Source organism: Electrona antarctica, assembly GCF_951216825.1.
Source record: "Electrona antarctica genome assembly, chromosome: 13".
In the NCBI taxonomy this organism is placed as follows: domain Eukaryota; kingdom Metazoa; phylum Chordata; class Actinopteri; order Myctophiformes; family Myctophidae; genus Electrona; species Electrona antarctica.
Window position 1 is genome coordinate 24,382,180 of NC_136794.1, and position 24,054 is coordinate 24,406,233.

A 24,054-nucleotide genomic window follows, 5' to 3' on the forward strand; every position below is an offset into this window, starting at 1 on the left:
AGCAGCACAATTTAATCCTTCCCCTTCCCCCATGCTAAATTTGAACAAATCATCCCCCGGTTCAGTTTGGAACAAGGAAAACATATTCCAGCTTCATTGGAAGGAAGAATGCAATATGTAATGAAACAACAAAATGACTTGTGTCTTTTGTTTTCACTTTACTATCATGACTCTTATTTTGGTTATGCCATGAATTAATTTCAGTAAAGTAATTCATTCCACAGTTAAAAAAAATACCATTATCATCAAAAGATAACTTATTTCACAACACTGCCTTTCTCTTGAACTTTTGGTTAATTTAAACAATTCAAAATTCATATCTTAAATGATTATTCAAATGTATTTTCTAACTTCCAACAAAGAAAGACAGAAATAAAAATCTGCATGCATGCAGAATGTGCGTTTCCCCGGGGGTTCATTAGTAGCAATGGAATTCAGTGACCCAGAAAATAAACGTAGCCCAAATCAATTAGCAGACATACACACGCATACACTTGAGCTCCTAATTACCAAGCTCCTCCACATGGTAAGGATACTGCTTTGAACACGAGATAATAAAATGTAAAAGGGGAGAAAAACATGGTTACAAAAGTTACTCAGATGTTTCAAAGGGCCTATGTTTACAGTGGTGGACAAGGTCCGTTAGCGCTTTAAAGTTTCCAATTTGAATGGGAATGGCCCAGAAAGCAAGATGATTAAACACGACAGACTCCTTCTGAAAATCCGTGACTCCATGCAGGCAGTGCTTTTGCATGACTGGATCTATAATAATAATAATAATAATAATAATAATAATAATAATAATAATAATAATAATAATAATAATAATAATAATAATAATAATAATAATAATAATAATTGCGACTGTAGGTTGCAGTTTACTATGAAAACCTGTTTTTCCCGTCAGTCAGTCAGTCAGTGTCACGCCTCGTGTCATGCTTCCATATATGGTCATGCCTTGTGACATCACGCCTCGTGACACGTCACGCCACCATATATGGCCGTCTCCATATATGAAGATCACGACACTGACCTCATCAAACCCTGGATAGCCATATATGAAGAAGACTGGATCGTCACCTAGATCTGCATAAGCATAATATGGAGCCGGCCAGCAACTCTACATCTGACCTCAAACCTCAAACGCTTAGATCTCCGTATATGGAGCTGACCTGTTCTGACATGCCATATGTTGATCCGCCCCCACCTAGATCTGCATATGGAGCGGCCAGCAACTCTACAACTGACCTCAAACCTCAAATCCTCTCTATATATGGAGCTGAATACTTTTACTTCTAGGCCTACTCCACTATACATGTACATCTCAGAGGCACTTAAATACAAGTTACGTTGTAGATTTAGATTACAAAACATACATACACAACTACAACTTCAGCCCTTAAACTTTGGCTACTTGAAATTTGCGATGTGTTGTCAGCTTGTAGATCTGCTATTTTCAATATATCTGAATACATTTTATAACTACTTATTGGTATTAAACTTAAGTATGAACTTTTCCCTCAAGTAAAGTTGAGATACTACAGGACTTTTACTTGTAACTGAAGTATTTCTACATTGTGGTATTAACTTTTACCTAAAACTAAAACATTTTGAGAAGTTCTTCCATCACAGGCTGTGAGGATGAAGCGCACTACTGTCCCTTTAAGAAACCAAGTGACAGCAGCCAGCAGGGAGAGTGGAGGAGTTTTTCAGGAACTGCTCAGGAGCAACAACGGGACTGGAGGAATTTCAAAAACTTTTGTTGACACATTGCAGTGGTATTTGCCTCCTCGTAGCCGCATTTTCATACTTCACATGCCCCCAAATATCCAAACCTACTGAGCCCTAGGCTCTTAACGGAATGTAACGGTGATGAAGCGGATATATTAGCTGCTGACTTGACCACTTGAAACAAGGGAATGTTCGAGTGGAAAAAACTTTATGGAGAGATGCATCCCTCCCTCCCAAAGTTCAGCTAAGGTGGCTAACAATAGCTAGCCTGGGATTATAGGCTCGTTAACTTTGGAGTGAATTTGGTTTCCACTCGTTTTTTTCCTCCTACAAAACAAAAGAAGCTGTATTTTGTCCCTTTTAATTAGCTTCCAGTGAGCCTTCTCGTGCTCTACAGGTACATCCCTTTATAGCTTGCTAACGTTAGCCAGCTGGTCACCTGCATCAAAGATCTATCTAGCATTGCTAACTAACGTTAGCCCATGGGCTATACATCTCTACGTCTTATTGATGGATGTCATGGCTTGTATTTTCCCTCTTCTTGACAGCTGCCAGCCCAGCCTCTCGTGATGGTGGATTACTTTTGACACTCTCATGGACTCTGCAACCTGTTACCCAAGTGTTTTCCTCGACACCTGCTGGCTGTCAAATAGAGATCACTATTGACTTTACTGCGTCATAAAGAGGTAATGGTAGAACAATAAGAATAGATACTTTAGGTTCTTTTTTCACCCCAAGGCACCTTATAGGATGTAACTGTCTGGTTGTATATTTGGGGACTCAGACAAACATTGTTACATTTTACTCCACTGCTGTTGAACCTAAACTGACAACTTAAAGACCACATTGGATTGGACCAGAAGACGGTTTTCCTCAGGGATGTAATTATTAATCACATTTCAGGATTCCCCTTATTTTTTTGCAACTGGGTCTGGGAATCATTATTGCCATCATTCGTCTTAATATTCAGAGGCCCTGAGTTTTGGATGAAGAGGAGAGTGCTATTATGAAGGTGACAGTGACATTTGGGCGTACTGGTGTGGTGGTGCCCTGCAAAGAAGGATGGACCGTGAGAGATCTCATCCAGCAAGCCACACAGAGATACAGGAAACTATTGGAACAGGTAAAATGACCACAAACACAAATGTACACGTCACACGCATTACCTTAAATCATATTATTTATTCTGCATTTGAGCCACAAATCACACAAGCCCCTTTTCCACCTGTGTTGAACCAGTTTGGTTCTTTTTTCCCCACCTAATATTGAACCAGTTGAGTTTCCACTGAAAATGAATTGGTTGAGAACCCTAAAAGTTGGTTTGGAACTGGAACCGAAAACTTGTTCCATTACAAGAATCTAGAACGGAACCAGTCTAGAACGCTTTACAGTATCTGCGAGACGAGGTTCCGTCCCATGATATCCCTGCAGGGGTCGAGCCGTCCACAAACGGTGGATTAAACCCTTTTCGCAGTATCTTTTCCAAAAAGTAAAGGTACTGTATCAGTACCAAGATACAGTTGATAAACTTAACGCCGGCACGTACCTAACATTTTAAGTCTGGGGTAAAACAACCGCTTACAAAGTAGTTGTTTGTCAGCCAGTACCATGTTTTCCCCGTTTTCCCAATGCAATCTTACGGAAGCAGTACTGCGCATGCGAACAGGGGTTGACTGGACACATTTTTTATTTAAGCCTGATTTAAGCAGTTGTTTCACCCCTGACTTAAATTTGTATGTGCCGGCGTTAAGTTTATCAACTGTATCTCGGTTCTGATACCTTTTACTTTTTGGAAGCTTTTAGGTATAAATTAGGTTACATGAACAGAAGTCTTAATTTTCTCTCCCATGACACTTACTCGTTTGATGCCTCTACAGAGGCCTTATCATCTCATAGAAGTCATCAAAGATTTCAGAAATAGGCTGCATCACTTTTTATGAAACGGCAGTTTCATAATGATTTTTGAAAATGTCCTCGAGTCACAGCACAGGGGATATATATAAAAGGGCGCCATCATTTTTACATCATGAAAAGACAATATCGCTTTCATATCCCAAAGTCATGGGGAAATTAGCCAAAGCCATGGAGGTCCACTTCCACATAATTGCCGTATGAAAAATTAAAAGGCTTTTCTGATGACGACGTGAGGTTTCATTGTCCAGACAGGAGCCGGGCGCGAGTGTCGTTTCCATTTCTGTGTCAGGGGGTAAAAAATGTAAATGAGAACCTCTTGTGATTCCTTTTATGACTCCTGCTGGTTTTCCGTGCTCCTCCGGGGCAGAGACCTTGTGACCCCCATCAGGCAAGCAAATCTTCTCAGTGACTCTCTTCATATTGGCTACATTATTCAAAGAGCACACCAGTCATATAGAAAGATAGATTGATGTGATAGAAAGGTGTGTGTGTGTGTGTGTGTGTGTGTGTGTGTGTGTGTGTGTGTGTGTGTGTGTGTGTGTGTGTGTGTGTGTGTGTGTGTGTGTGTGTGTGTGTGTGTGTGTGTGTGTGTGTGTGTGTGTGTGTGTGTGTGTGTGTGTGTGTGTGTGTCGGATATACTGAGTTCACTGAGATGCACTTATATTATTTTCTATCCCACTCACTACCTCTGTCGCTCTCTCCCTCTCTTTATCCTCTTACTTGACTCCTAAATCATGTCACCTAACCCTATACCTCCTTCACCTATTAATTCTTCTTTCTTATTTTCCCAGCGCACCTTCTCCATTCCCCTACTATGCACCTCCCTCCTTCTATATGTCGTCCCTGCATTTGTCATCTTTCTCCTCCTTGTCCTCTTCCTCCATCTTGTCCCTCCAAACCCAATCCTCTTCCCCATTTACTATCCTCTTTGCAATCATGTTTTCTTCACTTATTTATTATCTTAAAGTAGTGATGATATGATGTGATGTGGCAATACAGTAGATTCATACATTTTGAACACTTTGAAAACGAGCACTTAATTTATCAAAGACCTAGCCGTGTGCTACCTGTGTGTTTCCCCCCATTTTCTTCCCAATTTAAATTCCTCATGTGTACTGCAGTGCAGTCCCTGTCAAGTCCTCCTGCAACATTCTAAATCCTACACAGGTTGTGCTTATAACCACGCAAAATTAATTAATTTAGGCATTTAATCCATTGTGAGTGATTTGCAGTAAGCAACACATGGTAAATACATTGAATGCATAGAAATTCCACGGCTATAATGTGACATTTTTATGAAGAAAAACTGAAGTTTTGAAACCGTTTTTTTAATTTGAAAACAAGGTGATGGTGATAAAGCCTACTTAGGCTAAATGAATCCCATTTTACCGAAATGTACTGCTGAAAGAGCACTAGCACTGTGCACAAAACACCAACTTGATACTATACGAGCAGATCTAATATGTAGGCTAGACAGATCCAAGGTGGTGCCAGCCTACCGGTGACGTCAGCCCGTGTTTCCTTTTTGCAGACTAGAGACTAGACAGACATTCATAACTATATGGACTAGACCGCGACGGAGGCCCACCGTCTCAAGTGAACTTGAGCCACGTGAGTACCGTTCGAGTTGCGACCCGATAGGCAGAGAATAGTAAATCATGTTCTGGCAAGACCATTTTCCCCGACTGCCACTCAAAGTTAACCTGACTCCGCCAGATGGGGCAGCAGAGAGTACACTGGGTTCCCCCCTCTTGCTCCCATCTGGGAACTCTCAGGCAGACTTGATGCCCGGCCACAAAACGGCCTGGCCAATCAGCGGCAGCTAGAGGCGGGATCAAGACAGCACTGTGTATGCCTTGATCCTGTGGTCAAGCACAGCGAGTCCTTGCACAACCTGTGAAAGCTTTCGAAGCACGCAGTCCTCTCCACTTTTGGCCTGGGAAAGGTGTTGACTTCCATGTGCTTCCTCCGATGCACCTGGAGTAAACCAACCACTTATTTTCAACGGGCAGCACATGGTTTCAAACAGGAGAGGGCGTAACGGTGCCCGGGTCACTAATGCAGTGACGTGGACACACGCGCACCTGCCGACTGTCCAGTTGAGTGCCGTGCCAAGCTGGACGCTACGCTGCTGGGAATTAAACCATTAAGACCTGATTCTACAAAGGCCTTTGTAGAATCAGGTCTGAGTTAAAACATTTGGTTTAGTTAAAACATTTGGTTTAGTTACTTAAAACATTTGCTCTGAAAGAATATACTGTATATTCAAAGATTTGCACCACATTTTCAAGACTTTTCAAAAATAGCAGCTCTACCGAGCTTGTATATCTGCAGTTTTTCCCAACAGCTAAAGTTTAAATGAATGGCTAAAGTGGTTAAAAGCTGAGGTGACAGATGCGTTCCAGGTCTTAATTGGAATTAAACCCATGTCTCTGCGGTTGTGTTTTCACCACTGTGCCACCCACAATACAACAGCACAGCGCCGTAGTGCTGCCGGAATTGTCCAAAAATTACATTCGGATATTCGTTTTAAAAACCCACATGGATTCGAGCAATTCGACCCATTCGGATTTCGATTCCGATTCGGGGCCATTCGGATTTTTTAATAATTATATTTACACCAATACAACCTGAGACATAACATTTAAGATCGCATTGCTGGCGCAACTCTCTCTCCGCGCATTGGCGCTGCTGAAAACCGAGTTGGAACACAACGCATGCATTCTCCCTTCTCCCGTAAAACTTCACGGCACGGAGGCAGTATTAATTCACAGAACATAACACTGCATTGCTGCTGCTGCCGGACCGGCGCCGCAGTTCATCCTTACGCATTTTATTTATCTTTTTATCATTTCCTGAAGGATAAAGTCGCTTCATGATTGAAGATTGATGAGTGATAGATCTCTCCCGTCCGTCCGAAACAACACCGAAGCAAAATAAGTTTCGGTGTAGGCCAGGCCTGTCTCTGATTCTGATCACTAGGTACGCTGTTGACGGAAGATTTCACCCTTCTGAGCAGCGTACACTCACTGCGCAAATAACGTAAAAGGCCCCGCCCGCCCTGTGCTCACCGTTATTTGCGCACCGTCCGTACGCAAATAACGTAGTGCGCTCTTTGCCGACTTTGCGCAGGGCGGGCGGGGGCCTTTTGTGAATCGGGGAACCTACGCAGCCTGCGTAGTCTGCGTTTAGGAAGAGTGCGAGGCAGCTGATTTATTCTTCAATGTATGCCGGTGTCGGCATGTCGTGTGGCAAATATAACTAATCTACAAGCTCACAACGCTTACCCACGGCACCGTCTCGCGAAAACTTGCACAGCATTTTTTTTTTTTTTATTCAAACCTTAATTTTATATATTCAGTTATTCATTTATTCTTTTGATTCGAAAATTCGTTCGGATATGGAATATTCGTTGGCAGCTCTACAGCGCCGTGCAACCCAGCACAACACGGCACTATGCAGTGCAACAGCAAAACACAGCTCAACACAACACAACCTGTTTTTAATGGTCAGCGAGTGAGAGGCTGGCATGTTTTTCTGCTCTGTGTGTAATGGAGCCGCTTTATCGATTAAGACTGAGTGTCTAAATGAAATTCATTGTTTGCTGTGAGTGTGTGAATGAAATGCTTGGTTAAGCACAGACACTGCTTGTGTGTGCGTGTGCGTATGTGTGTGTTATCACCATTAAGCCTAGCCTCCTACTCTCCTTGTCTTCTTTGTCCTCCTCTTTCTCTCATCATTAGTGTAGTTACTGTAGGCAACGCACTATTGTTCTAGGTCTGAGAACTTTAATTTCACCTACCCAGTTTTTTTGTTAACCTTTTTTGTTCATTGAGTTCAATGGATGTTTTTGTGACCTTCTCTGACTGTAACGCCCAAAGTCCATTTTCTGATCGGACAATATAATGTCCAATCAGGCGGGAGTGACATCACAATTGATATGTAATATAAATGGCAAGACAAGAATTCATCAAGAACAGTGCAACCACACTTGTAATTTCCCAGAATTGCACCTTTCTAGTTTGTTTTATTCTGTATTTTCTTCTTACTAACCCCGCCTCCATCTCCTCCTCCATTCTCTTCTCATCATCATCACCCTTTACCCATTTCCATATCGTCTTGCTCTGTGCGATGCCTTCTCGCCGTGTCATCACTCTACCTTCATCAAAGTTCAAACATTAGCTTCTCCTCCACCTCTGTTTCACTAACGGTTCTGTGGCTACCAAGGTGGGGGGGGACTTTTCTTAACCGGCCCACATGTGCGTTCCTTGGCCACGCGCAGACAGCATTACATTTACAGAAAACCGCCCAATGATGGATCCGCAGAATTTTCGATTTAATTGAAGAATTTCTTAACGGCGGTTAATCGATTACCTCCAGGCCATCACTCTTCTCGTCTGGTTTCTTTCCCCCTCAATCCTTCTACCTCTTTCCTTTCCATCTCTCCTTCTCTTCCCTTCGCTGTGGGCCAGAAAACATTGTCCCTCATTGCTGCATCTCATCCATCTTTATATTCTCTCTCTCTCTCTCTCTGTCTCTCTCTCTCTGTCTCTCTCTCTCTCTGTCTCTGTCTCTCTCTCTCTCTGTGTCAGTTTGTTGTTGTCTTGTAATTATGGCTGTTAATGTGTCTCAGGATTAGAGAGCCAGAGACGTGCAGTGAGCCTCTGCCGTCCCTAATCGCTCAAATTATGTTTTTAAAATCGCACACAGGACGTCACTCTCATGTTATCACTCTTTCTGTGTATTACTCCGTCGGTTGTATCCATCTTGTCTTTGTCTGTCTGTCCGCCTCTCTCTCTCTCTCTCTCCCTCCCTCTCCACAGAGCACAGACATACAACTACTCCGTCAGTCAGTCCCGAGAGTGGTGGTGGTATCAAAACACTTTTTCTTCCCTGTCTTGTGTGTTCCTACATGCATCCGCTGTTGCTAACTGATACTGGCAGCCAATTTATCAGCTGCTTTGTTTGAAGTTCTCACAGGGGTTACTTAGGAGCAGCTAACAGAGAATACCCATTAAAGCAGTGGTTTTCTTTTTCCTTATTTTTCTTCTTCAATTTAAAAATGAGATCGGAGCTTTGACGTTTTTCCATTCCTATTGGGGGGGGGGGATGTTTTGTGTTTTAAAGTGCATCGAAGAGTTACCTTTTTTTTGTGTTATCTGCTTGTATATTGACTAATTATCTGACTTGATACACAACTTTGTTATCTAGTACCAAACACAGGGGAAAAAGGGAGAGAGTGAGAGTGAAACGAGAAAGCGACAAAGAATGAACGTGTGCAATAATCGGTGGAATGCTGTGTGTTTGAATTACACGCTACGATACTGTAATGCTGCATTGATTAGGACGTGTGTGGATTCTGTGGAAGTGATGTCACCAATGTGTGACAGAGCTGTGGACAGTGGTGCAAAGTACATTTACTCAAGTACTGTGATTAAGTATAAGCACAATACATAAGTATATAACTTCTACTCCACTACATGGAGGCAAATATTGTACCTTCAGCCTTACTGTAGGCTATATACATTTCGGCCAGATCTACAAGCTCACAATGCATAGCTTGTAGATCTGCTACAGTACATTTTGAATTCCCCACTTTTACTAGTAACGGAGTAGTACTGTAGTTCAGTACATTGCAATATTGATACTTTTACTTAACCCATTCTAGGCGGGAACCCTACCCTTCTGGAAGGGAACCCCTTTTGGGGTTATGTACAGTATTACAAAATTACAAAGAAATTGATGCTGCTGCTACAGTATATAAATATTTGAAGTTTTTCAGAAAACTTAGGTCAGGATTTAGAAGGCTTTTTATAATCGGCCTCAGGTAAAACAATTGAGTAGTTTTTTCCACCACTGGCTGTGGAGCAGTGGGGGATGTGATGAGAGAGATTGTAGTTACATCAGTTACATTGGTCCCTACAGGACGACAGCCCCGTATCCTGTCTCTCAGCCAGTGTGCTGGTGACTGTGTGAGAGGTAATTATCACAGCCTCCTAACACCCCACAGCCCCAACCTCACTCCATACGCAGCGACACAAGAAATACACAGAACGAGAGACAGCCTGCTGACGGAACACAGAGAGTTCGCTCACTGCTGATTGAACAGGGAGGCACAGGTGCGATATTGGCAGAAAGAAATTAAGACCCAGGAATTTAATAGATAAGATATAGCGACGCGCACAGCGGTGGGGAGGTGAGGAAATGGAAGAGACTTTGAAAGGAGTCCGAAATGGGAGGCAGAGAGGAGGTGGTGGGGGAACTGAAGGGATAGGCCATGATGATACTTAACAGGGAAGGAGGGATGGTGGGAGAGAGCGATTGTTCTTAACGGGAGTCACTCAGGAAATAATCAGCGTGTGGAAAAAGGCTTCTTCATTTACAAAGGCAAACAAAGCGGGAGGGGAAGTGTGCATGTGTGTGCGTGCGTTCGTGTGTGTGTTTGCTAGCATGCATGTGTGTGTTGTTCTCCTATCTTGTCTGTACAGCTCAATACATTGAACAACTGTTTATCTTAGGTCTGGGCGATGTATCAATATTAATGATATCGTATCGTGATATGAGACTTGGATATTGAATTAATTAATTAATCATCCACAAAAGCAAGATCAAAGTGTAAATCAGAACAGAATTATGAAATCTATATATATCAGTTTTAATCTGAGTATTAAAAATAAATCCTTTGTGCTTGTGGCTTCAATAGTCGAGGGAATGCCAGATGCTAAGGTGGAATGCTGAGGAGGCCTGGCCAAACAAGCTGATATATCCTAGTAAAACATCCTGGCCCTGTGCCAGAACACAGAAAATTAGACCTGCGAGGCAGGGTGGGGCAGGATGACACGCCGCGTGCCATCTTTATTTCTACAAACCACAGGAAATTGTCAGGAATGCATTTAGGCTCGACAAACTACAGTACCAGTCTATTATCCACTTAAAGCCTATATGTACTTCGATGATTGATGACCGTACTATTCCCCCAGGGGTCTAGCACGGTGGTTCCCAAACCTTTCAGGTCGAGACCCAAAAGAGAGATGAGACGTTTGCCTGGGACTCAAACTAGTGAAAATAGCAGATCTACAAGTGCACAACGCGTCACAAGCTTACAAGCTCACAACCTGCACCCGTTTTGAATGCCATCAATGCATTTAAAGGGACAAAGTCATGTTTAATCAGAGCATTCAATGCTCCAGTATAGACGTGTCTACTGGAGCATCTCAGTAGGCTGCATTCTGTGCAGTTGATCACGGCTACCAGGGACGACGCGCGTTGTCAACTGACTACATGGCCATATTACAACTACTATGAGGTTAGGGGACTTACATGGCTGGTTAAAACGATACGAGGTTAGGGGACTTACATGGCTGGTTAAAACTGATACGAGGTTAGGGGACTTACATGGCTGGTTAAAACTGATACGAGGTTAGGGGACTTACATGGCTGGTTAAAACTGATACGAGGTTAGGGGACTTAAATGGCTGGTTAAAACTGATACGAGGTTAGGGGACTTAAATGGCTGGTTAAAACTGATACGAGGTTAGGGGACTTAAATGGCTGGTTAAAACTGATACGTGGTTAGGGGACTTACATGGCTGGTTAAAACTGATACGAGGTTAGGGGACTTACATGGCTGGTTAAAACTGATGCGAGGTTAGGGGACTTACATGGCTGGTTAAAACTGATACGAGGTTAGGGGACTTACTGTACATGGCTGGTTAAAACTGATACGAGGTTAGGGGACTTACATGGCTGGTTAAGACTGAGGTTAGATTTAGTGTTAGGGTTTGTAATGTCGGACAACGCACGTCGCCGCTGTCTAAACGGCAGCCATGATGTGAATACCGGTAGGTTTTCAATGTAATGAGTCCCGGGATGCAGGGATGGTCTTTTAGATGAGTCCCAGGGACATTTTATGAGTCCCACTTCAACGACATTAGGAGTCATATTTTGCATTAATTTTATATAATGGTTATAATGTGGTTATATCCATGTAGAAAACAGAAGAAGAAATGATTATTATAACTAAAGCTAGCAAAATAAACTAGAATAAAAAAAAAACAGTACAGTAGTGCATCCCGTGGATGCAGAGGTCGTTGTTTTATTGCGTCCCTTGCGTCCCTTAACTATTTTGGGATGCAAAATGCACCCTATTTTAATCTCTGGCCGTGATCAATGCAAAATGCAGGGATTTCGTACCTTTCAATGCGTTGATGGCATTCGAATCCACTACAACCTGTCGCATCTGTGCCGTGAGCTTTTATACAGGCTAGTTGTACAACCATTGTACAATGAACAATTTATCAGGCTTACGGCTATGGAGGCAACTCAGACCAGCTTGCTGCTGGACATTAGTCCAATCAGATTGCAGTTCATTTGTAAACGGCCCCTCAGAGCCAGTCAAGGATTTCGCTATTTCACCTACCCCCAGTTGGTCCTGCCTTACCAGCTCCTTGTGCTTAGCGTGTCCGCCATGAGTTTGGGAGATCAGGGTTCAATCCCTAGCCGAGTCAATCCAAAGACTATGAAAAATGATACCCAATGGCTCCTCTGCTTGGCACTCAGTCAGCATCGAGGGTTGGATTGGGGGTAAATCCCTGTGACATACGAGGGTAATGTCCAATGTATTGGCCCGGGGGTGTACTTGTACATAAAGCCCCTTTGCGATACAGAAACAGGAGATGGGCTCCTGACCTATTGGCTCCTTAGCTTGACTCTTGAGTGTAAGACATATTTATATCACCTGCGACATGGGATGATTGAACTGCATATCGGGATTCGGGACTGCCGAGATTTGGGATGACAAAGCCATTCTGTAGAAATGTAGGGCTGTCATGATTCCAAAATTAAGTTGACGATTAATTGTCTTACAAATAATTGCGATTAACGATTTAATAGTTTTTTGACATAATGAATACAAATGTAATTTCACATTGCCTTTAAGGCCTCGTATCAAAAATTACACAGGGTTGATATGACAAATAACTTAAATATACTAAGACATTACTGACACAATTCTATACTTTTATACGTTTTTTTTAAATGGCAGAAATAGCAGATCTACAAGCGTCACAAAGTGACACATTAGATCTGCTATTTCACATTTTAATGTTGGTGATTATCTCAAATAGACAATGTAATAATTATGTAAAATATACTTTTGACCCTGTTTTTAGTGTAAAGGTCCTTTCAAACAGGAAGCGATTTAACACGCCTATAGTTCATTTTCAATGAGACCTGCGTTTTTTTCCTGTACGCGCAGAGAGGTCGAGGGGCAACATCATGAGCGTATTTAAGTGAGCGAGGTCTCGTGGATTTGTTGCGCGCGTGCTCGTTTCGTGCACAGTACACGCCCGCGACTCACCAGAGCTTGATAAGCTATTTTTTACGCTTGTGTCGTTGCGCCCCTCTTGAGCAGACCTGGAGCAGACCTGTCGTTGATCCAGGCGACAACATGTGCGTTCATCGCTGCCCGTTTGAAATGACCTTAAGACTTTATATCACCTGCAACATGGGAAGTAGAAACTGCGTATCGGCTGGGACTGCCGAGATTTGGGATGACAATGCCGTTTCGTAGAAATGGTGTCTGTCTGTCTGTCTGTCTCTCTGTCTGTCTGTCTTGAAATGACCAGATATAGAGTAGGGAAACATGGGTACTGCGGAAAGCCTGGGGATCGTGAGGTTGGGAGAAGGCTCTCTCTCCTGCAATTGTCTGTTCCCCTCCAGTGCACTGTAGTGGTGAAGTAACATTGCACAGGGAAATGGCAAAGCCCTCAGTACACCGGTGTACAAATGGGTATCGCTGGCCTAGGCGGAAGAATAGTGCTGTTTATGGGGACTGAATGAAATCCCTGTGCTCTTTCTATACCCCCAGGGTTAGAAAAGCTCTGTTTATATAGAGAGGGAGGGGAGGGGTAGGGGAGTGAGGGGAAAGTGCAAAAGGTATGTCACGTCTCCCAGCTGCGCAGAGAGTTTTACCACAACAGTCGCTATCTCTAGCGGAGGTATTAGTCATATCCTGATAATCACACAGAGATCATCTATTTCATAATTTTCTAGGTCAGGCCCTGAGGGCTGAATACCTTTAAAAAAGAGGAGAAGAAAATACCCAACATTATCTCTAATAGTATCGTAGAAAAACACTTTTCACGTACTAATCCTGCTGCGTTCCACAGATCAAATCAGAGGTTTTACATCTGTTATCTTTACAGCAACTTACAACCAACCCTCCCCGCCCCCCCGGGCGAGGTTCCCCACAGTGTGCTGACAGTAACATAACATGTTATCCACGCGATCTGCCGTGAATTTCAGATTAGATTGGAGTAGGCAGAACTCTTATCTCCGCAGCGCTCTCCGTCTCCTCGGCTTTACAGCCTCCACCGTGTAACAAGGGATCTGAATGTGCCATTTTACCTTAGAATGACTGCAGGTCACAATTGGAATGCGGATCATCTGTATACTGAAAAAAAGGACATCTCTCCTCATTTGTTTATTCTTTGCAATAATTTATGCATATAGAATAGAATCCCACTATAATCTACTGGGATATAGGCTATTGCAGTTGTTCTCAAATATTTCCATCATGTCAAGGGCCTCCAAATTGTATTTGACCACGGAACCCCATTTGAAAATATGTTGTGCTATGGACCCCTTAACCCATTTTGAGCGGGAACCCCTTTTGGTGGTTACATACATTGTTATAATTTCTACAAGCTCATAGCGCGCCACAGAGTGGCGCGCTATGAACTTGTAGGTCTGCTATTTTTGATTATTATTTTTTGAATGGGTTAAGAGGAGATTTGTCAATAGTATAATATTTTTCCAAAATGCATCACATTGCGACACGTTGTGAGCTTGTAGACAACCTATTGTCGGAGAGCTGAACAATAGGGTTTAAACTGTTAGTCATTTTGCTGGGGACTCCCTGGAAAGACCCTTGGGGGGGTCCCTGAACCCCACTCTGAGAACCAGTGGGCTATAGTACTCTATTTCTAATGTTAAGAATTGGCATTGTCTGTCTGTCTGATATCAAATACTCTATGTACAATATGCTGTTTGTTAGTGACATGCACATCAGTAGCCGTTGGATCTGAATGAATGCATACATCATTGAATCATATCCTGTTATAGAGTCATAAAATATCCATATTTTCTCACCCTTGAAGTAAATGTAATCACTAATTAAGATTGAACAATAGAGAGAGACAACAAAGATGTAAAATGTTTACATGACATGTTGGGGGTTGAAATGTACTCTGAAGTGATCTGATCTTGGAAAGTACTTTAATGGGCATCTTGAGAGTTTAATAGTTGGGGAAAGGCCCTGATCCGCTGCGCTTATGTAAGATAAATAGTGACCGAGATTGGATACAAAACAAAGCAATTGTTGAAAACATCGCTCCGTTACATCTGGCCAGGGCGTGAGCCAAGTCAATGTTAGAATGGAGTCAAACAATGCATTCCATTCAGGGAGGGAGGACGAGTGGAGAGAGAGAGAGAGAAAGTGAGAGCTCTGAGAGCGAGTGTGTAATTGTCTAAACAGTCCTGTCTCCTGTGCTCCATAAATCACGGACACACAGTGAAGTCCTTGATGTCTATTTAACTCTGAGAGGGTTTCCAAACGGACCCGTGTTGGTCTACTTGGTCGCATTTTGCACACACTTGGAGTTACAACTGGATAAAATAGCGCTGAGGATTTTACAGTGAGGTCTTGTGTAACAGTAATGGCTGTCTGAATGGGTGTGAATGAGAGGCCATTTGAACGCACTGTACTACAACATCACAGGCAAGTTGATCTACAGAAAGAGGCCACGTTAAACGGAGACAAATAGTTATTCTTGACTAAACAGCGGCATCCGTGTTTGTAAATCAGACACTCCAGCCCACCCACATACATCGTAATGAATGAGCGAAGACGGGTCCAGACGTAATGCTGATTTTTCACATTCATCACACTGTGGTAGAAGGCAGCTGTTTGTGACGCCTGTCAATAGGTGGGGGGGGGCCAGCCTTCCTGCCTGAAATAATTTATCTATCTGTTTATGTCCACATAATTGATTTTTTTAAATGTCATATGGCTAAGTGCTACTTCGGAAACCTTTTCACATTGACAAGAAAACCATATGGGGTGTTCTCTAAAATGGATCGCAGAACAACTTGAGGCATTGAATTATTCCTAGGAAGAAGCCTACAGTAATGGCACAATAACACCGCTGTTTAGGGAAAGATGCTGATTCTAATCGGTACTCCGAAATTAAATTGTGCTCAAACCACACACCAAGCAGGATGCTTAGAGGAACATTTCTCATAATCCATATTCATATAAGTCATCAAAAGGCATTGCAATGCTTCAGTGTGCTTCAAAATGTAAGCACACAAATCTTGTAGCCTGGAACTCACCTATGCTTTTTATGGCATAGGCAGCTCCCGGCAGGATCCGCCGGGAGAAACTATGCGCAGCTGCGCGACATGAGACTAATTACTTCGAGCGACAGAGAGAGAGAGGAGTGTGTGTGTGTGTACATGTGTGCGTGTGTGTGTCAATTTAACAAAGGTGCAGACGATCAGAAATCAGCAGAGAGTGAGCGATGTTTGCGCTACTCTATGCCGAATTGAAGTGGACTCAGACCCAGACCTTTTTTTTTCTCCCTGAAAAAAAAAAACGTCTGGGTTTCCGAGGGTACAAATCTTGTAACTATTGTGGACATTAGTTTAAATGTTTGATCCATTATAGGATGTACTGTATTAGCAGTTACCACATGAATGCTAACATCCCCATTCTGGGTATGATATGTAAGGGATAATATCTGGCTAGGTGGTCATTGTCGGGAGATAATTCACCTTCAGGGAGTTTAACCACCTCGGTGAATGACCACTTAGCCAGATATTATCCCGCTTATTACATGGCTACCTAACATAAATTAATACATTGACCCAAAACACAACAAAAAAAGTATTCCATAAGTTCGCGCTGGCTGCGTCTGGCCAGCTGCAGGGCTGCAGCACTGTCGGAAAACAAGGAAGTGAGTTGATCAAATAGAATCCTTATTCGGGTACTGCTTCGTCTATTTCTCGCTCAAATGTTTTCAAAAACATTTTTGAGAGCAATGTTTAGCTGTAAATGACATTGTGCGTCACTAGTGTGTGTGCGTCATGTTGGAAACAGCAGTAAATCAAGCGGGCGAAAGCTGCACAGCTGGTGCTCAGAGGGTTTGATTAGGCAGAGGTCTGTTATAGAGCGGAGAGGTCATTATCAACACATAACTCACCGCTGAATTCAGCGATTGACCAATTAGAATCAAGCATTCAACCAAGCCATGTAATAAAATATGTTAACATATTTGTTAACTTATTTGCTAGATTCCCTATTCGAAGGAGGAACTTTAGCCAAATATAGTAGCTCTACAAGCTCCCAACGCCTCGCACTGCAAGGTGTTCTGAGCGTGTAGTAGATCGTCTATTTTTGTCGGAGGGGAAAAAAGAGACTAGGTACAGAGAGTGGAAGGTCATGTTTAGTGGGCGGTTAAATGTCTGAAAATACACATGAACATGAATCCAAAATACACTCAGAATACAGTTCTGTCTATGATGCTGTCTTCGGAATGTATGAAAAAGTTTAATCTGCGATAAAACAATATGTAGTGGGGGTTTCATCTGTCTACGGTTACTAACTTAAGCGGAAAAGTTACCAACTTGAGTGCTTAAGACAAGTTCATCATCAATTTTCCTCTCAATGGCCACTCGGGGGCTGATAAACCTTGAAGACCCCTGATATAGGGTTTAAGTGGTGAATGGTCAGTGATATACAGTACTGTACATGCAGCTTGCACTCAACAAAGGAAACTCCAACCAGGAGCTTTCCACAACGTGTGCTGAAAGTGAGTGAGTTGCTACAGTATAGTGGGCTTCGGTCTTGAAAGACTTCCAATGACCCCCTCCACCCCACCCCCCAACTCTCTCCTCGTGAGACTTTCTGTGCAGAGCATTGACAAGAACCTGACCCTGAACGAAAGATTGAATGGTGCACCACCCCGAAGTGTTTCTGAGTCATACCACTCCCTAGGCAGTATTTTTTTCTAACGTGCGTGCGTGCGTGCGTGCGTGCGTGCGTGCGTGCGTGCGTGCGTGCGTGCGTGCGTGCGTGCGTGTCGCGAGCACGTGTGTGTTGTCTCAATATGTTGTTCAACAACCTGTTCTGTGTAGTCAGCTGTCCAGTGCAGGGGCGATGTCATTAATCACAGAACCAATACAGCAGAGAGGGAGAGGCTTGCACTGGGATCCGTATACAATTCTCCCAACGGGGAGAGAGAGGTGTAACAGGCAGGGAGGTGGAGAGAGAGAGAGAGAGAGAGATGAAAGGAGGAGAGCAGACAGAAACGTAAGGAATGATGGAGGAGGGGGAAGCGAGGGAGGGGAAGTGTGGATATAGAAATGAGAAACACGCTGATGGCACTGAGGCCCAGGAGAGGATGGCTTTCTGTAATGTGGTTATAGGGCCTTTGGTTTCTTGTTCCTGCGTAAGCGAACGCATCGATTCTCAACCGTTCAAATGTGATGTACGTTAGTCCACGGAACCTCTATTTGATACATTCCCGTAATGGTCCATTTGGTTTGTAGTACACTCTCATAGTTACAGACCTGTAGCTGGGTGACCCCAAGAAACCCCCTCAATGACCTCTGGGGGTCCCCGGAAGGGATGCACACGCAGATTAGACACAGCAACGGACCGACATGCGGAAACAACGGTCTGCTGTCTTTTCATTATTGAGGTATAGCTTCCCAGACTCCTAAGGCTCCAGAGGAAATTATTACGTATGATTCATAAAATAATAAGATGCTGTACTCTCAAATTCTGAGGGGCCACACACCAGGCAGGATGCTCATAACAACCAGGCTTTATTCATGAGTTATTATCTTGTCTTCAACATAACAAAGGTTTTATTTTCTGAATCCCATCCATTCATTTCTTCTACATTTGGGAGGCAATGGCACCTGTAAAAAAACACTTAAGGGTTCTATTTTCGTCCATGCTAAACCCCTTATCCCTAAACTTCTTTGCCTTTTCTTTTTTTTTACTATTTTGAAGTACATTTTTGAATAGTTAAAATACCCAATCTACAAGCTCACAACGTGCTGATGTAGACCGGCTAGTTGAACTATTAAAAAATGTTTGTCAAAATAGTAAAAAAGGAAAAGAAGTTTAGGGATAAGGTGTTTAGCATGGATGGAAATAGAGCCCTAAAAGTGTCATGTACTGTAGATAGGTGGCTGTATTCATGAACAGACACGCACATAAATCATGGTTTCTGCAAGGTTTCTGTTGGACAAAATGACAAATGTACATTTACTGCACTTAAGTACTGTACAATTTTGAGGTATTTGTACTTACAATTTCAATTTACAATTTAGGCATTTAGCAGACGCTCTTAATCCAGAGCGACTTACATTAAGCAATAACAAAAAGCATGGCATACATCACATGTATAAAAAGTAGTTATCATGAATCATGCGTAAACTAAGAACGTAACAGTGGAGTATCTATGTAAACTATACATACTATACTATATAATATATTATACATGTGTACTATAAAGTGCTATGACTACATAAAGTGCAATTCTAGAGCTGTCTACATAACAAGCTATAAGTCTGTTTAAAATACTATCTAAGTCTACATAATGTGCTATCTAAGGGGCTAGGCTAGGGCAAGTGCTACGGGCCAAATACTTGACTTGAGTATGTCAAATGTTCAGTACTTTTACTTCTACTCCACTACATTTCAGAGGCAAACATTGTACTTACTCCACTACAATTATTTTACTTTAATTAATTAACTTTAGTCACTAGGTAATTTGTAGATTTTTCCAACCGTAGGTTAATGTATGTAATAATAATAATACATACATTAACGACTTCAACCACCACCACTTCAACCACAATTCTGCCATTTGAAAATGGCTGATCTACAATGCATTGTGAGCTTGTAGATCTGCTATTTTCAAAAGATTTTATATACATTTCAAAACATGAAATGGGACCTTATGCACAATGGGCCTCATGCGCCAACCGTTCTTAAGAAGTTCTTAAGAGGAAATTTTTTCTTAGACCCACTTAGGAAGTTTTTAAGAAGGTTTTGGGATCCCTCAATCTTTTCTTAGCTGTGATTTGTTCGTAGGTAAGAACAGAATCTACGCACACTGTGGAGCACTCTTAGGGTGCCTTTTTCGTTCTTAAGTGCAATCTGAAAACATAAAGGGAAAACAGCGCCATCTGCATGATGCTCAAAGTTTGGTCTGAGGACCTCAAGGGGTCCTTGAGGAAGTTCCAGGCAGTCCACAGCAAAATATGGAATATTTTACCACTTTAATCCCATTTTATACTTTGAAAATAGCCAATCTACAAGCTCACAAACGCGTCCCATTACTGCCCATTTTGAGCTTGTAGATCGGCTATTTTCAAAACATTTTGATAAATCTTCAAAACATTACCTTAGCAGAAAATATTTTCATATGGGGGTCTGCAGAATGCATGTCAATTTGGGGGTCCTTGACATGAAAATGTTTGAGAACCACTGGTTTAGAGTTCACAACCCAACCCAAACAAACGCACCATACCCACCACATAACCAGTGAGTCTGGTGTTCCACCATATTTAGACTTTAGTTTAGGTATTCTTGACTTCACTCAACTTTATTTCTATGTGTGAGGTCCTGTGAGCTGCAATCACACACAGGTGTGACTGCAGGCAAGGCCATGGAGTCATGCAAAACTACACCCACCTGGGTGAACACAGGTAGGAAAGTGAATTCCCAATGCCTTATATGGGATTGGTGGGGCGGTTCCCTATGGTAATTAGGATGCTAATTAGGATATGTGGGGCGTCTACCTATGATAATTTGAATGAACTGGCACACCCCTTCAAGTTACGAGGATTTGGATTCATCATCATAAGAACATGCTTACGAACAATTCTGCCTACTTAAGAACGTTTCATGAATCTGACTGGACTTCTCTTAGGAATTCACTTAGGAAGAAATGTAAGAGGAAAAGTTAGGAACTTATTGGCGCATGAGGCCCAATGGGCCTCATGCGCCAACCGTTCTTAAGAAGTTCTTAAGAGGAAATTTGTTCTTATACCCACTTAGGAAGTTTTTAAGAAGGTTTTGGGATCCCTCAATCTTTTCTTAGCTGTGATTTGTTCGTAGGTAAGAACAGAATCTACGCACACTGTGGAGCACTCTTAGGGTGCCTTTTTCGTTCTTAAGTGCAATCTGAAAACATAAAGGAAAAACAGTGCCATCTGCATGATGCTCAAAGTTTGGTCTGAGGACCTCAAGGGGTCCTTGAGGAAGTTCCAGGCAGTCCACAGCAAAATATGGAACATTTACCACTTTAATCCCATTTTATACTTTGAACAAGCTCACAAACGCGTCCCATTACTGCCCATTTTGAGCTTGTAGATCGGCTATTTTCGAAACATTTTGATAAATCTTCAAAACATTTCCCTAGCAGAAAATATTTTCATATGGGGGTCTGCAGAATGCATGTCAATTTGGGGGTCCTTGACATGAAAATGTTTGAGAACCACTGGTTTAGAGTTCACAACCCAACCCAACGCACCATACCCACCACATAACCCCCACCCCATGCACCCACCATCATCCCCCCCCCCCCCAAGTTGACTATTGTGAGATAAATAATGAAATACATTCATGATTATTGAAAATATTGAAATATTGAAATTTTCTTGTTCACTTCAGTACCTCCACAGTATTATTGGAGTCTGGTGTTCCACCATATTTAGACTAGTTTAGGTATTCTTGACTTCACTCAACTTTATTTCTATGTGTGAGGTCCTGTGATTTCTGTGTGCTGCAATCACACACAGGTGTGACTGCAGGCAAGGCCATGGAGTCATGCAAAACCACACCCACCTGGGTGAACACGGGTAAGAAAGTCAATTCCCAATGCCTTATATGGGATTGGTGGGGCGGTTCCCTATGGTAATTAGGATGTTAATTAGGATATGTGGGGCGTCTACCTATGATCATTTGAATGAACTGGCACACCCCTTCAAGTTACGAGGATTTGGATTCATCATCATAAGAACATGCTTACGAACAATTCTGCCTACTTAAGAACGTTTCATGAATCTGACTGGACTTCTCTTAGGAATTCACTTAGGAAGAAATGTAAGAGGAAAAGTTAGGAACTTATTGGCGCATGAGGCCCATTGAGTACGTTCTACATTTGGTACTTTAAGTACATTTTGATGCCAATACTTTTGTACTTTTAGTACATTTTGGAATTCCGGACTTTTGCTTGTAACAGAATATTTCTACATTGCAGTATTGGTACTTTTACACATGAGTACTTCTTCCACCACTGTTGGGATTTTGACGTGTCTCGATGGCTTCCTCTTCTCAGGAGGGGGACTTCCTGGTGCGGACCCACCACGTGGAATACTGTGATGGGGGGATCCTGGACCCAGACGACGTGCTCAGTGACCTCGTGGAGGACAAAGACAAAGTAAGGCAACAGTCTGCTCAAGATGAATATAATTGGTTTGGTTTACGGCAACTCAGCACCATTAAGGTTTGGTAGTATGTAGACAGCTGTGTATGATAATGGCACCTTTGAGATATATGGACTGGAACTAACAGTAAAAAATGGAAGCAGTTTTGTTCACAATTAGTTATGCTGCCTGCGGCAGTGCGTTGCGGTGTGTGTAACTGTGTGTGCGCGCAAGATAACTATAGAATGGAGCTATTCAAATCATGATACTTGGTGGTGAGAGTGATCAGTAGGCTGCCCGGATGATGTGAGAACGTTATCTGAAAGTTCAAGGTTACAGTTGGGAGATGTAGAACACGCTATGCACATTGATTATTTTAAGTTAAAGGACAACTTTAGCTTTTTCAAACAAGGTTCATGTTTTAGGTTGTTATTAGGAAAAGTAAATGATGAGTGTTAATGTTTTTTTCATTTACTGCTTTCTTTCGTTTTAGTGATTTTTGTGATTTTATTTAATTTTTTTGACATAGGGCGGGGGCATTCGAGCAAGTGGCTAAATATGTGGCTTTTGTAGCCAGATGTAATTCCCTGGGGTCTAGTAGGACTATCATAAATAATAATAAAGAAATTGGCGTGGAAATGTGTAAAAAACAACATATTTGCCACTTGCTCGAATGCCCCCGCCCCTGTCCAAAAAAATCACGAAAACCGCTAAAACGAAAGAAAGCAGTACATGAAAAAAGAATAACACTCATCTTTACTTTCTCTAATAACAACCTAAAACATGAACATTGGTTGAAAAACCAAAAGTTGTATATGGTAAAGAGATGGCAAACTTTCTGGTATTTATATGAGCAACTGACTAGAGTAAGTGATTGGCTGAATGATGGATTGACTGGCTCATTCGCTGATGGTGCACCAAGCTACACCCCATCACAAGTAAGTCAGTCAGTCAGTCAGCCAGCCAGCCAGCCAGCCAGCCAGCAAGAACAAAAAACACTGGCAAGCCAGTAAACCAGCCACAATATCTTTTAGTCCTCGTTTAACTCAATAACAAGAGTCCATCATCCTAATTGAATCCCTTAGATAGTGGATCCTTCCCATCTGATGCGTTATTTACCTCCATATTACTATAGGCAGACTACACTATGTGTTGTGTGTCAGGGAGTATGTGTGCACGTAGCACATGCACGATTGTGTATTTGTGTCTTTAGTCTGTATGTCAACGTCTCTGTGTATGTGTGTGTGTCTGCATGCATGCATATGTTGTGTGTGTGTGACTGTGTGTGTGAATGAGGCCTGGGCTGGGAGCTGTACAGATGCCTACAAATCACTCCCTCTGAGAGAATATTGCCTCATAAGCAGATTTCAAAGGAAAAGGGTTTAACTCGCCTTAAGCATTAGGCTACGTATGTCATTAGCAATTCACTCTTGGGAACGCTGAAAACTTAATCCACACATATTTTATATTTTTCCTTATATCTTCTCCCCTTCAGGACAGTGGGATGTTTTTTTCCCCTTAGGAAAGTGTCATATTTCCCTCCTTTCTCATAGATTCCCTGACTATATTAGGATGAGCTTTGAGTCTAATTGAACCATGGCTTGTGACCCTAAGTGAGTCCTAGTTGTGGTGGGTCTGGCAGCATTAAGAAGCAAGTATCCCAGGGTAAAACACATTTCTTATTCGGGTCCCCACTTCCCAGCCGGGAAAAGTTTTAAGAACCCAGGGGCTAGATTGCTGCACTATGAAATTAATATTACCCCTGTCCTCAATTCAAATGCCTCTGAGGGTGGATATAATATATAGTATATTATACTATAGGATCCTCTGGACTAATTAAGCACAAAGTTGCTACCGTAGGCACTTTCATTTGGTCATAGAGTGCTGTCAGCTGTGATTATC

General features: G+C 42.4%; 1 protein-coding gene across 1 annotated transcript in view; it reads left to right on the forward strand.

Moving 5' to 3' along the window:
- The first annotated feature begins 1,710 nt into the window (after positions 1 to 1,710).
- LOC306934899 (partitioning defective 3 homolog B-like) overlaps positions 1,711 to 24,054 on the forward strand; it is a 375,969-nt gene continuing 353,625 nt past the window's right edge. The window contains exons 1-2 of the mRNA XM_079517709.1: positions 1,711 to 2,854; positions 22,065 to 22,166. Coding sequence (XP_079373835.1) covers positions 2,738 to 2,854; positions 22,065 to 22,166 — 219 coding nt within the window. The 5' untranslated portion in view covers positions 1,711 to 2,737. The remainder of the gene's footprint in view (positions 2,855 to 22,064; positions 22,167 to 24,054) is intronic.